The sequence below is a fragment of the Rhinatrema bivittatum genome, chromosome 6, assembly GCF_901001135.1.
Source record: "Rhinatrema bivittatum chromosome 6, aRhiBiv1.1, whole genome shotgun sequence".
NCBI classification, from domain to species: Eukaryota; Metazoa; Chordata; class Amphibia; order Gymnophiona; family Rhinatrematidae; genus Rhinatrema; species Rhinatrema bivittatum.
In genome coordinates, this window is record NC_042620.1 from 109,945,187 (window position 1) to 109,959,385 (window position 14,199).

The 14,199-nt window shown below is 44.9% G+C and overlaps 1 protein-coding gene across 5 annotated transcripts in view; it reads right to left on the bottom strand.

The window, feature by feature from the left end:
• The window catches only part of TLK1 (tousled like kinase 1), a 388,382-nt gene that overhangs the window by 233,684 nt on the left and 140,499 nt on the right, over positions 1–14,199 (bottom strand). For all 5 annotated transcript variants that reach the window (XM_029605752.1, XM_029605753.1, XM_029605751.1 and 2 more), the window contains exons 5-6: positions 7,725–7,768; positions 7,209–7,304 (exon numbers count right to left, since the gene is read on the bottom strand). In XM_029605752.1, coding sequence (XP_029461612.1) covers positions 7,209–7,304; positions 7,725–7,768 — 140 coding nt within the window. The remainder of the gene's footprint in view (positions 1–7,208; positions 7,305–7,724; positions 7,769–14,199) is intronic.

A 14,199-nucleotide genomic window follows, 5' to 3' on the forward strand; every position in this document is an offset into this window, starting at 1 on the left:
TTTTTGACTGCCGCGGCACACTGAACCGACGATTTCAACGTGTTATCCACTATGATGCCTAGATCTCTTTCTTGGGTGGTAGCACCTAACATGGAACCTAACTGTGTAACTATAGCATGGGTTACACAGAGACACGCTGTTCTGCAGCTTGTAATTGTTGTTGGATAGTCATTAGTTGCGAGCTAACTCCTGTTATTTGAGAAGAGAGCTGAATACACCTGCCTTCCAGGGCAGCGATTACAACTGCAGCTATATCTGGGCCAGCTGCGTCCAAGTTTTCAGTCTACGAGACAGGGTCAGAAGTGGTCATTTTGGTGTCCCATCCCTTTCGCCTTCTCCTTTTCTTTCCTTGCTGATTTCGCCGCCATTATGGACTGATCAAGTCTATCAAAATAGTTGGTAGGCTTCCTTGCACGGAAGAAAGGCTGATGGTAGGTTCCAAGAACATTGTTAATAAGTTGAGTCTTTAAAATATCGCTTGAAAGGGAGGGGATCCGCAGAGAGATCAGGAACACATCTGTTCTCCCTTACAGCATCACATGACATCCGGAAACTTATAAAGAATAAAATCACAAAACATTTAAGATAGACATGGTTTGATGGGATACAGCCAACATGGATTTACCCAAGGGAAGTCTTGCCTCACAAATCTACATTTTTTTTTGAAGGGGTGAATAAATATATGTACAAAGGTGAACTGGCAGATGTGGTGCATTTGGATTTTCAGAAGGCATTTGACAAAGTCCCGCATGAGAGGCTTCTAAGAAAACTAAAAAGTCATGGGATAGGAGGCGATGTCCTTTTGTGGATTGCAAGTTGGTTAAAAGCCCTTCAAAAAATTGACCTATCAGACACAGACTCTGCCTTCCACACCTGGGATCACATCACTAATGACATAGCTAACAAACTATGCCCTCTCACCTCAAAATCTATAAATCCCTTTCACTCTAACAAAAGCCTGGTACTCACCTGAATTAAGAAACCTCAAACGCGTCCTCAGAAATAAAGAAAAGATATGGCGCAAAAACCCCTCCCCCACAACTCTTGCCACATACAATCCACTTTACATACCTACAGAACATCCACGCAGAAAGCCAAACGTGACTTCTATGCACGTAAAATTCACCACCTCCAATTTAATCCTAAAGCCCTCTTTTCATACATACCTGACCTTACAAAAAACCCCAACCATCCCACTGCCCACTTGGACTCCAAAAACAGAAATAACGATCTCGCCCATTTCTTTAACAAAATTTACAAACGTATCTCAAGGTTTTCCCCCCTTCTCCCCCCCATCCCAACCCCCCCCCCCCCCCCAACCATCCCTGTGCCCTGATGGACCATCTTGAGACCACATCTAAATTAGAAATAGAATCCCTCTTAAAGAAACTCAAACCTGCCACCCACCCAGCTGACTTCATCCCCTCCAAACTCTTATTAACCACCCCGGACGTAATAGCAAAACCCCTTGCCGACATCATCAATTGCTCCCTTACTATTTGCAAAGTCACTAAAACACTAAAACAAGCAATCGTTAAACCCATTCTTAAAAAAGCAAGCCTCGACCCTGCTGAACTTGCTAATTATCACCCAATATCCAACTTGCCATTCCTAGCTAAGATCATGGAAAAGGTCATCAACATCCATCTCTCCGATCACCTAGAGCAACATAAAATGCTATTCCTGTCCCAATTTGGTTTCCGAAAATAGTATAACACTAAAACACTCCTAATCAACCTCTCAGACACTCTACTCAAAGGCATGGACAAAGGACAATCTTACATCCTAGCCATGCTCGACATCTCAGCTGCATTTGACACTATTAACCATGAAATTATGCTACACCAACTAAAAAATATTGGCATCTCTGGAACTGCCCTGAGCTGGTTCAGTTCATACCTTGAAAATAGACAATTCAAGGTTAAACTTGGAAATTGTGTATCAGACCCCCTCAACTCAGCCAGAGGAGTCCCCAAGGCTCATCCCTATCCTCCACCTTTTCAACATTTATATGTTACCTGTCTGCCAGCTCCTAACCGACCTAGGCCTCACTCATTTCATTTATGCGGACGATGTCCAAATTCTTTTCCCTATAACTGACTCCCTCCCTAACGCATTAAAAATGTGGGACAACTGCCTCACATCAATTAACACCCTTCCTCACGACTCTTAATCTTGCCCTCAACACTGCAAAAATCGAGCTCCTCCTATCACACAATTTAACTATCAATTCCCTGCAAACAACCTCTAACCCCAATGCACCCCATTTCTCCCAAAATTCACGAAACCTGGAAATCATCATAGATAATCAGTTTAACTTTAAAAAATTCATAAACACCACCACCAAAGAATGTTTCTACAAACTTCATGTACTTAAGAAACTCAGACCCCCTCCTCTACTTCAATGACTTCCGCACTGTTCTCCAGGCCCTCATCTTCTCAAAAACAGATTATTGTAACTCCCTCCTGCTAGGCCTCCCCAACTCGTCCAAACCACTCCAAATGCTACAGAACACTGCAGCCAGAATCCTCACAAATACACGCAAAATGGACCACATCACTCCCATCCTAAAAGGCCTCCACTGGCTCCCCACCTTGTTCAGAATCCTCTACAAAAGTCTCACTATCATTCACAAAACCCTGTACAACCAGGACCTCAACTGGATGAATGACTTTTTTTTCACTCTTCCAACAGACCCACCAGATCCACCTACAAAGGGACCTTACATACACCTATACCCAAACTCACACACCTCGGCTCCACAAAGGATCGGGCGCTGTCTATTGCAGGACTTACAATTTGGAACTCAATGCTTCCTAATTTACATTTGGAACCAAACTCACATATGTACAAAAAATGATTAAAGGCCTGGCTCTTCCAACAGGCATTTAACTAGCTTCCAATTTCCCCCCTCCCCCTCAATCAGCTTTTCTCCAAGTATACTGAACGCCCGCTTTACCTTGTCACTTGCCGCTGCCTAACGCAATTTAAAATATTGATATACGACTTGTAATTAGTTATGCACTGTTATGTTTCTCCCGCTTTATTTCCTTGTATTAGTTCTATGAAAACTTCCTTATCCCTCTATTCCTTTCCATTATGCATATTATGTTTGCATCTCCCAGTTTGCTGCTCCCTGTTTTTTGTAACTAATTTCTCTATGTTGTTCCCCTTGTTAGATGTAAACCAGCATGATGTCCCTGACGAATGTCGGTATAGAAAAGCCTTAATTAATTAATTAAATAAATAAATAAATAAGAGACAGGAAACAAGAGTAGGATTAAATGGTCCGTTTTCACAGTGGAAAAAGGTAAACAGTGGAGTGCCTCCTGGATCTGTATTTGGACCGGTGCTTTTTAATATATTTATAAATGATCTGGAAAGGGATACAAGTGAGGTGATCAAATCTGTGGATGACAATTATGCAGAGTAGTTAAATCTCAAGCGGATTGTGATGAATTGCAGGACCACCTTGTGAGACTGGAAGATTCCAAATGGCAGATGAAATTTAACGTGGACAAGTGCAAAGTAATACATATAGGGAAAAATAACCCTTGGTGTAGTTACACAATATTAGGTTCTATCTTAGGAGTTACCACCCAGGAAAGAGATCTAGGCGTCATAAGAACATAAGAACATAAGAAAATGCCATACTGGGTCAGACCAAGGGTCCATCAAGCCCAGCATCCTGTTTCCAACAGTGGCCAATCCAGGCCATAAGAACCTGGCAAGTACCCAAAAACTAAGTCTATTCCATGTAACCATTGCTAATGGCAGTGGCTATTCTCTAAGTGAACTTAATAGTAGGTAATGGTGGATAATACATTGAAATCATCGGCTCAGTGTGCCATGGTGATCAAAAAAGCATACAGAATGTCAGGAATTATTAGAAAGGTAATGGAAAATAAAACAGAGGATGTCATAATGCCTCTGTATTGCTCCATGGTGAAACTGCACCTTGAAAACTGTGTGCAACTCAAGTCACCGCATCTCAAAAAGGATATAGCTGCACTGGAGAAAGTGCAGAGAAGGGCGACCAACATGATAAGGGGCATGGAACGGATGCCCTATGAGAAAAGGCTAAAGAAGTTAAGGCTGTTTCGTTTGGAGAAGAGATGACTGAGGGGCAATATGATAGAAGTCTACAAAATCTTGAAAAGACTTGAACAAGTTAATGTAAACCAGTTATTTACTCTCTCAGATAATAGATGGATCAGGGGGTACTCCATGAAGTTAGCAAGTAGCTCGTTTAAAACAAATCAAAGAAAATTATTTCACTCAGCACATAGTTAAGCTCTGGAATTCATTGCCAGAGGATGTGGTTACAGCAGTTAGCGTAACTGGGTTTAAAAAAGGTTTGGATAAGTTCCTAGAGGAAAAATCTATAAACTGCTATTACGGTAATTAATAAGCAACAGTAGCTTGTGATTTATCTAATGTTTGGGTATTTTCCAGGTAATTGTGACTTGGATTGGCCACTGTTAGAAACAGGATAGTGGGCCTGATTGACACTTGCTCTGACCCAGTATGGCATATCTGATGTTCTTAAGGTTGCTGCTTTAAAAGAAGCTGTAACTTTTTACAAACAATAACTCAAAAGCACATATAAGCAATAATTCTCCATATCAAACATGCAGATAAATTGTTTCTGATTTTCTTTACAATTATCCTGTTAGCAAGAATTAAAATTTATATTACAAATGGATTCAGTAGTTGAATTATGTCTATTTTACATTATAGCCAATACAAAAGCGAATCCCATTAGGCAGCTAGCTAACATGATTACCCTCACAGATGCAAGGGAACTGAAGGGAAACAGTTTAAAATAATTTCAAAACATATTTCAAATTAAAAATTGTATTACTGTTTTACAGATAATGCATTTACACAGGAATCAACTCCTTCATAAAGAAAAGTTATATTTTATGTTTTAGAGACAGATATAGATCATAATGTGATAATCTAGACCAATGGTTCTCAACCTTTTTTCTGTCAGGACACACCTGAGGGATGATGCTCACATGTGTGACACACTAAACAAATGACCATCATGGGACTAAATATAAACATTTTCTGCATCCACAGGGATCTCCCGCTTTCTAACAATTGATGCATAATATAAAACCTGGAAAAAAACCCAAACCCCATTCTGTACATTTTTAATCAAACTTGCCATACCTCAGCAGCACTAACTCCAAGAAATGAAACAGCAATAGCCCTACCCATGAAAATGCAGTGGTTCACCACAAGTGCATTATCAATTAAGATTGATATAAATCCTTACATGCTAGTAAATTACCCTCAGTCACAAATACACAGAACACAGACAGACCTATTTTCACCAAATACAGAATAAAAACCCAACAAATTTACAAATATGAAAACAAAAACTGGAATAGAAATCCAAGAAAGCCATTCTGCATGCAGTGCAAAACTGGAGAACTAGAAACAGAAATATTTCTTCCTACAATAAGCAAAGTTCAAAGACAGAAGAAATGCATATTCGCAAAACTGACATAAAAAGGCTCTTGTTCCCTGTCATTCCCCACTATACACGTGTCACCCCTCACTTCTCCCAACTACTGAATCATCCCTACCCATGCTCATATTCCTGTCCAATATTCCTGACCCCCTAACCTCTGCATCCTCTTCCCCGTGCTCCCTCTCTCCCCTGCTAAACTATCCCTACCCTTCCCTCTCCCCTTACCCACCCAGCATACCTCTGACCACCTCTTTCTGCTCAGCATCTCCTGAACTCCCCTACCCCAGCATCCCCCAAACCTCCATCTCTCCTCCCTGCCCAGCAGCCCCCACCCCCACCCTCCCCCATCTCTCCCTACCCTGCAACCCCCAACCTCCTTTCTCCCTACCCAGCAGGCACCTGACTCCCTATCTTCCCATGCCTTCCTACCCAGCACATTTCCCCCTCTTCCTGGCTCGCAGCCAGCAGAAAAACCTTCAGTCCAATACAGAGCCACCCTCCCTCTTTACCAGCAGCAGATGCAGGCAAGAAGCATTCAGGAGAGGAAGAAGATGAGGAGGCACCAGCAGCGGAAGTCGGCAGTGGATCTACAGAGCATGCACCTCTTTCCCTCATGCTCCTGCTTTCACATCTAAGGCCCCATGGAGTAAAGAAAGTATCAGCTGCCTCACTGCCAGGCAGGGGAAGATAAAGTTGGTGTCCTGCCAGGCCCATATGAACAGGAGTTGGTGATATCACACTCTGATCTGGATGAAGGAGGAGGGAACAAACTCCCACTGGGTCAGGAAGAGGAGAAGGAAGCAAGAGCAGCTTCCTGTCATACCCAATAAAGAAGTCAGCCAACTCCTGCCCAAACTGATGAGGAAAGAGCAGCTTTCTGCTGGGTCTGCGACACACCTCCCAGGACCTCATGACACACTAGTGTGTCCCAACACACTTGTTGAGAATCACTGATCTAGACAACTCCAACTTGACTTAAAGCTGGTACAAAGCTGTAAAGAAACGTGACTAAAGAGGGGTTGACTTTTTCATATTTATACATCATAAAACAGAGAAAAAGATTGAACTGGATACCTTACTCGGCTAAATGTAAACAAAATCTGCAATATTCAAAAATATTTTTTGTATGGTCCTGTAGCATCTAATGGGCAAACACCACTAAGGCAGTGATCAGATTACTTGGCCAGATTTTTTATAGCTTAGCTACTGGGAAAAAAACAACAAAAAATACCTATGCAATAAGAAGTAACAGCATCTTGGCAGACATGGCTTCTTATATACCTAATGAATATACAAACACTATAAGCTCACTCACTTCCAGGCAGACCTCATGCTCTTGGCAAGGTCCAAAGCAGCTCAAGGAAGGCAGAAGGAATAGTATAAGATGTTGCTGTTGTGGACCAGACAGAATTTTCTTGGAACTGACCTGACAGTTTTTGTTTAGCTGACTTAGATGGAAGATTTGCTTTTCAAGTTTTTATTGGCTAGAACTATGACACTTAAAATATTTTAGTTAAATTTAAAAGGAATATGGAAAGCCACTGCCTTATTGTTTGAAACTAGTTTTAAAAAAGTCAGATTTATTTATTCCTTTCATTTTAGGGAACACAGGCCTTGAGCACAATTTTACCTCAAGCTACTTTCTAGCCAAATGATTAGTTGCAGAATGCAGAACAGAAAAAAAAAATGTTTATATCTTAGGACTAGAAAATGCTGGTAACTTACAGAAGAGGAAGGGGCGGAATGTGAATGTGAATTCTGAGGAGAACGGATTGCAGGAGGTAAGCCTCTGACAGGGCTAGAACCATTTCCATCTTGGTACTAAAGGGAAAAAACAAACATAATAGACTGACTTAAAAAGGACAAGTTGTATATGGTTCAAACAAAGTCATCTTTCCAATCAAATTTCTTAAATACACAGCTCTTTCAAAACTCAATTATATTTATGTTACTATTCTTCTTTAACAAATGTCTAATTTAAAAAACATGTTTTATATGAAACAAACAGCATCAACAAAGTTTAATTCTTTGAATGTGCAATATGATATCTAGATCCAAAGAATTTTTAAATTCTATCAGTAGGATTTAGCCAATGTTACAAAATAAGGAAAGCCCACTGAGATATTATAAATGCTATTTTACCACTTTCTAGATGTTTTACTACCTCCTATTTTTCACTATATCACTCTTCCTCCACTAGAAATAGAATAGAAAATTTCTAAAGAAGCAAACAAAAGTTACCTCAAAATAGTCACTAATTTTGTGACGTCCCCCACTACTTTTTCCTAAACAAAAAGACAAAAAATGAACTATTAACATAAAAAACAGATATAATAATCAAAGACAATTATAGGACAATTATGAGAAGATAATTACTTTCAATAAATGAATATGAATTACTATCAAATAATTTTATACTACCAACTTAAAAGAATATGATCAGAATGTGAACACAAGAATCGTATATTCTGATTATCTAAATAAAACAATAGGGAAATAGACTCAAAGCCAGAGCTATCAAGAAGCTACAGAAAACTACCTAACAGAAGGCAATACATTCCTGCCTCATAAGTCACAAAATCAGCAAAAACAACATTTCATCAGTGGCCACATCCCTCATTTAAACAAAAAAAAAAAAAAAAGCCATGGCTTCCACCACAGAGAACAGCAGATTTTGACCCACTAGCATGTTGTAGAAAAAATGCTTCTTTGTGACCTTCAGGCGAACTTGCAGCCAGAGCTCTGAAGGTGCTGGTCTCTAAGCTGAAGCATTCTAAAGCACTGCAGAAAAACAGGCCAATTCAGTAAGGTCCATTGGAAGACAGGTGGCTCAGTGTTGAGCGCCCAGCCACCTCTCCTGGGCACACGATCCTCTATTTAAATGAGGGGTTGCGCTAAAAAGAGGCACTAGGGATGGATTACACGCCCCTAGCGCTTCTTTGGCCCAGGAGAGTTGGCTGCCAGCGGGTTCAAGAAACAGACGCTCAGTTTTCCAAACCCGCTGACAGCCATGGGTTAGGAAAACTGACGCTGGAAAATTGAGCATCCGTTATTCTAACCTGACCAGTCGGCACTTTTTTTTTTTTTTTCTTACACAGTTTTGGTTCTTCCCACTTAATATCGCATGTGATGAGCATTATTAGTGTCAGGGGGGGGGGGGGGGGGGGGGGGGGGTTTGGACACGCATTTGACGCGCTAATCCCCTTACTGTATAAGGGCTAGTGCATGCACATCAAAAACACATGTCCAACTGCGGGTAAAACAGTGTGCTCAGCTCAACGCACTTTACAGTATCGGCCCGAAAGTGCTTTCGTGGAAAGCAGAGAGAGGGGTGCTAGACAATAGTATTTGAAGTATACTCCTAGGGGAATTCTGCACAACAAAATGTAAAATTCTGCAAAGTTCTGCAAACTTTATATTGGTCAAAACACATGATAGTAAGTAATTAAATTTTAAATTAATACAGAAAAAAGCACTTAGAGATGCAGAATTTTAAATATTTTGAGCAGAATTTCCCTAGAAATTCACTGTAAGAGTGGAGAAATTACTTACCTGATAATTTCGTTTTCCTTAGTGTAGACAGATGGACTCAGGATCAATGGATATAGTGTACTCCTGATAGCAGTTGGAGACGGATCAGATTTCAATCTGATGTCAGCCCTAGTGCACATACCCCTGCAGGAAGTGCAGCTCTTCAGTATTCTCCTCGAAAAGCATTGTGGATATATGTGACTGACTAAATTGAATAACTTGATTAACTTATAACTTTATTAACTTGATTAATTTGAACTGGATGAATTGGCTATAGCTGGAGACCGCCAGTGCTCTCAACTGGGAAACGTAGACACCCGGTAGGATGGGTGTCCTAGATGAAGGAAAGCATGGCTTACCCTTGAATCACTCACTCCCGGGGATGTGCCCTGAAAATTCCATGAGTAACAGCAGCCGTGGGTGGGATGCTGAGTCCATCTGTCTAAACTAAGTAAAACAAAATTATCAGGTAAGTAATTTCTCTATTTCCTAGCGTGTAGCAGATGGACTCAGGACCAATGGGATGTATAAAAGCTACTCCCGAACCGAGTGGGAGGCTGCCCATGACCCACTTAGTACTGTTCTTGCAAATGCTGTGTCCTCCCGAGCCTAAACATCCAGGTGGTAAAACCTGGAGAAGGTGTGGATGGAGGACCATGTCGCCGCCCTGCAGATCTCGGCGGGTGACAGCATCTTGGTTTCCGCCCAAGACACTGCCTGGGCTCTGGTAGAATGGGCCTTGACTTGTAGAGGTGGCGGCTTGCCTGCTTCTACATAGGCCGCCTTGATGACTTCTTTGATCCAGCGGGCTATGGTTGCTTGCGAGGCCGCTTCCCCTTGCCTCTTCCCGCTGTGAAGGACGAATATGTGGTCTATTTTTCGTACGGGATCTGACATTTCCAGGTATCTGGATAGGAGTCTGCAGATGTTGAGGTGGCGTAGACTTCGAGCCTCTTCCGAATTTTTATGCTCATCTGGCGATGGTAGCTAGATGGTTTGGTTAAGATGGAAGTGAGACACCACTTTGGGGAGGAACGACGGAACTGTGCGTAACTGGATGGTTCCCGGGATGAGTCTGAGGAACGGCTCCCGGCAGGTCAGTGCTTGTAGCTCGGATATACGACGGGCTGAAAAAACTGCCAGCAGGAAGGCTGTCTTCAATGTTAATAGTCGGAGGGATAGGCCGTGGAGAGATCTGAAGGAGGCTCCTACTAAGAAATCTAGGACCAGGGTTGAGGTTCCAAAGAAGTACCAGCCACTTTAGGGGTGGTCGGATGAGCTTGACTCCTTTCAGGAAGCGGGAAACATCCGGGAGAGAGGCTATGCTGCCGCTCTCGCTCTCTGTTCCGTAGCATTATTTATTTATTTAAGGTTTTTATATACCGGCATTCATGATACAATCACATCATGCTGGTTTACATGTAAACAGGGGTGTACAGTAAACGACAAAGTAACCTAGAAGTGTAGAAGGAAGCAGTTACAAATAACAAGGAAGATAGAACCGGGAGAGGAGAAATAAAGGAGAGGATAACAATAGCTGTAAGTGATTACATTAGCTATAACATTAGTTATAGATATTTACACGGAGAAGAAGTTGACCTGGCTGGATAAAGTCTGTTTGATGGTGTGAGAGATGGTGAGAGATTAATTGGCATTGGCATGACAATGCGGCCACCTGTACCTTGGAGTTGAGGGAGATTCCCTTCTGTAGGCCATTCTGTAGGAATTCCAAGATTGCAGGAATTTTGACTGAGCGTGGTATGATGTCGTGGTCCTCGCACCAAGCTTCAAATATTCTCCAAATCCTTATGTATGTTAGAGATGTGGAGAACTTGTGTGCTCGGAATAGGGTGTCAATTACAGTCCCGGAGTATCTGCTCTTCCTCAGGCGAGCCCTCTCAATGGCCAGACCATAAGAGAGAATCGAACTGGATCCTCATGGAGGATCGGCCCTTGTTGGAGCAGGTCTCTGTGTGGAGGTAGTGGCAGAGGGGTCCCTGTCAGTAGTCTTCGCATGTCTGCGTGCCACGGTCTTCTTGGCCAGTCCGGGACCACCAGATGTACTGGTCCCCTGTGTTGTTCTGTCTTGTGAATGATTGCTCCCACGGCGGGAAGGCATATAGCAGTCTCCTGTGGCCAGGTCTGTACCAGGGTATTGATTCCCTGGGACTGAAGTTCCCGCCTGCGGCTGAAGAAACTGGGCACTTGGGCGTTGGACCGGTTTGCCAGAAGGTCCATTTTTGGTGTTCCCCAACGGTTCACTATCAGTTGGACCGCTGCGGTCGACAGCTTCCATTCCCCTGGGTCTAGACTTTCTCTGCTGAGGTAATCTGCTGTGATGTCGTCTTTCCCGGCGATGTGGACGGCTGAGATCTCCTGTAGATTCGCTTCCGCCCATGACATTAGGGGTTCTATTTCCAGAGACACCTGTTGGCTTCTGGTGAGTGACCAGGTCCGGAAGCTCGTCCTTGGTGAAGAAGCGCCTCATGGTCCGGTGAGGCTCTGTCCCCAGAGGGAGTTCCCCCTCCTCCAGGGGTTCTGATTCCTCCTCCGAGTTGTCTATGTCCCCGTAGGTGGGGCTTCTGGGTGGTGGATTCACTTCTCTGGGCCTAGAGGGGCCCGGGGCATAAGGGTCCTCTGGTGGAGACTGTGGCCGAGTTATCGGAGGCTCCGTCTGCATGTGAACAAAGGTGTGCAGGCCTTTGAAAAATTCCACCCAGGAGATAGACGCTGGGTCTAAGCTAGGAGGCGCTGTGTCCCTGGGGGGTCCCGTTTGAGGAGGTGTCCCGCTGGGGTTCGCTAGGTCCGGGGTACTTATTGAGGAGCTAGAACCCAGTCCCAGCTGGGGCTGGCCCTGGGCTGGATCCCCCAGGGCCTCAGCCTCTGTGTTGTGCGGCTCTGATGTGGCATGCTGGGCAGAGGCCCTGAGCCTTGAGCTCCTCTTCCGGTGGTGCCATGGATATAGGCGCGTAAAATCTGTTATGTTCTCCGGTGCGTCGAAGATGTGCGTGTAGATTGGGTGTGCGAAGATGTGCGTGTAGATTGGGTGTGCGCTCAGGATGTGCGCACTGGTGTGCGCACAAATCGCAGTTATGCACCCGGCACAGTGAGCACGTGCTGCGCATGGTACTTGAGTGTGCGACGTTGTGCGCACAAGGGATTTGTGCGCACGGCTTGCCTCTGTGCGCACGGATCGAAGCGGCGAACCGGCGGCGAGCAAATCAAAATGGTGTCGGCGACCACCACAGGGGTCTCCACGTGGGAGGACCCTTGGATCTAACCGGGGTCTAGCCCTGCTAGAGCGGATCAACCCGGTGGCACTGGTCCCGGCTGGCGACCTGTGCGACTCCTCGAGCTTCGGAGACCGAAGTCTTTAAAGAAGATTTCTACCTTACCTTGTCTCGGCGCTTCCCGGTTTCGTTCCGAGCAGTCTCCGGCTGCGGGGAGAGAGGGCAATACCTTCACCGCGGCGCTCGAGGCTGCACCTGCTGCCTCTCAGCCACACCCGAAATCGGGGGCTAGGTCCCCGCCTAAGGTCGGCCGCCGGACCGAGGCTTACTTCCGAGGGTTCGTGGAAATCACCTCGGGAATTCTCAACTGGGGGAGGGACCCGAGGGTGTCACTTGCAGGAGAGCGGGACTCATCTGTAGAGGTAGGATTTCTTCTTATTTTGGGTTTTCTCCAGTGAATTTACTCTAATGCTGTGAGAGCGTGCAGGTAGTCCCTAACTGGAGACGGAAAATACTGAAGAGCTGCACTTCCTGCAGGGGTATATGTACTAGGGCTGACATCAGATTGAAATCTGATCCATCTCCAACTGATATCAGGAGTACACTATACCCATTGGTCCTGAGTCCATCTGCTACACGCTAGTAAATGTCCCTTTCACTCATTCTCCCTACTCCCTTGGCCACTTTGCCCTCCCAGACCCAACTCCTCCACCTGCCAGTATCTGTCTCCTCCACCCCTAGGTTCAATCCCTTCCACTATCGCCAGTCCCAAAGTTTGACCCCATTCTCAGTACTGTCACTCCCTCTCTCACACACTTGCACCCTTTATTTGTGCACATACGCACCCTCATACATGGTACCTCTCTCTCGCATACACACCCACACAAGCTCCCTTTGTCTCACACATATATCCTCACACAGTCTACCTATGACTCTCTCTCTTATGCACCCCTTCACACAGGCTGTCTCACACACATACACAATCTCTTCATATAGGCTCCCTCTTTCCCTCACCCTCCCCCCCCACATACACACACACGCACCCGCCCCTCTCACACACACACACGCACCCTTCCCCCCTCTCACACACACACACACACCCTTCCCCTCTCACACACACATGCCCCCTTCCCCTCTCACACACACATGCCCCCTTCCCCTCTCACACACACACACGCCCCCCCCTCTCTCACACACACACACACCCTCCCCTCTCTCACACACACACACACCCTCCCCTCTCTCACACACACACACACACCCTCCCCTCTCTCACACACACACACACACCCTCCCCTCTCTCACACACACACACACACCCTCCCCTCTCTCACACACACACACACACCCTCTCTCACCGGGGCCTTCATCTTCACCGCGAGCAGAGCACATCCCATGGCACGAGGGGGCCTTCATCTTCACCGCATGTCCCGCAGCACATGGGGGCCTTCACCTTCACTGCAAGCAGAGTGCGTCCCGCGGCACACGGGGACCTTCATCTTCACGTACTGCATTCGCAGCATGCCGGGGTCTCCTTTGCCATTTCCTGCGCAGAATTTGGCAGTTCTGCGTAGGGGGGAATTCTGCACAGATTCTGCGCTCCGCAGTAGCGCAGAATTCCCCCAGGACTTAGAAGTATGCCAGGGTTTGTTGAGCTATTTCATTGGCCTCAAATCTGCTTGGGAAGGTGACTACGTTTTGTACAGTTTGGTGGAGAATATAGAATAGGCACAGAACCCAATAAGCTGCAAATATATTGTTTAAAAAAAACCAGGGGGAAGGGGAGGAGGATTGGGTGAGAAGGACCTTAAAGTTAATCCTTTACAGTTCATGGACACCTCCAAAAGAATATAACCTATAAGAACATGCATCTTTTCATTAGTTAACTTAATAAGAACTCATAGCAGCACTGTAGTGGCACCCAACCACAACCTCTTTCTAGTGGGATTTAGGCA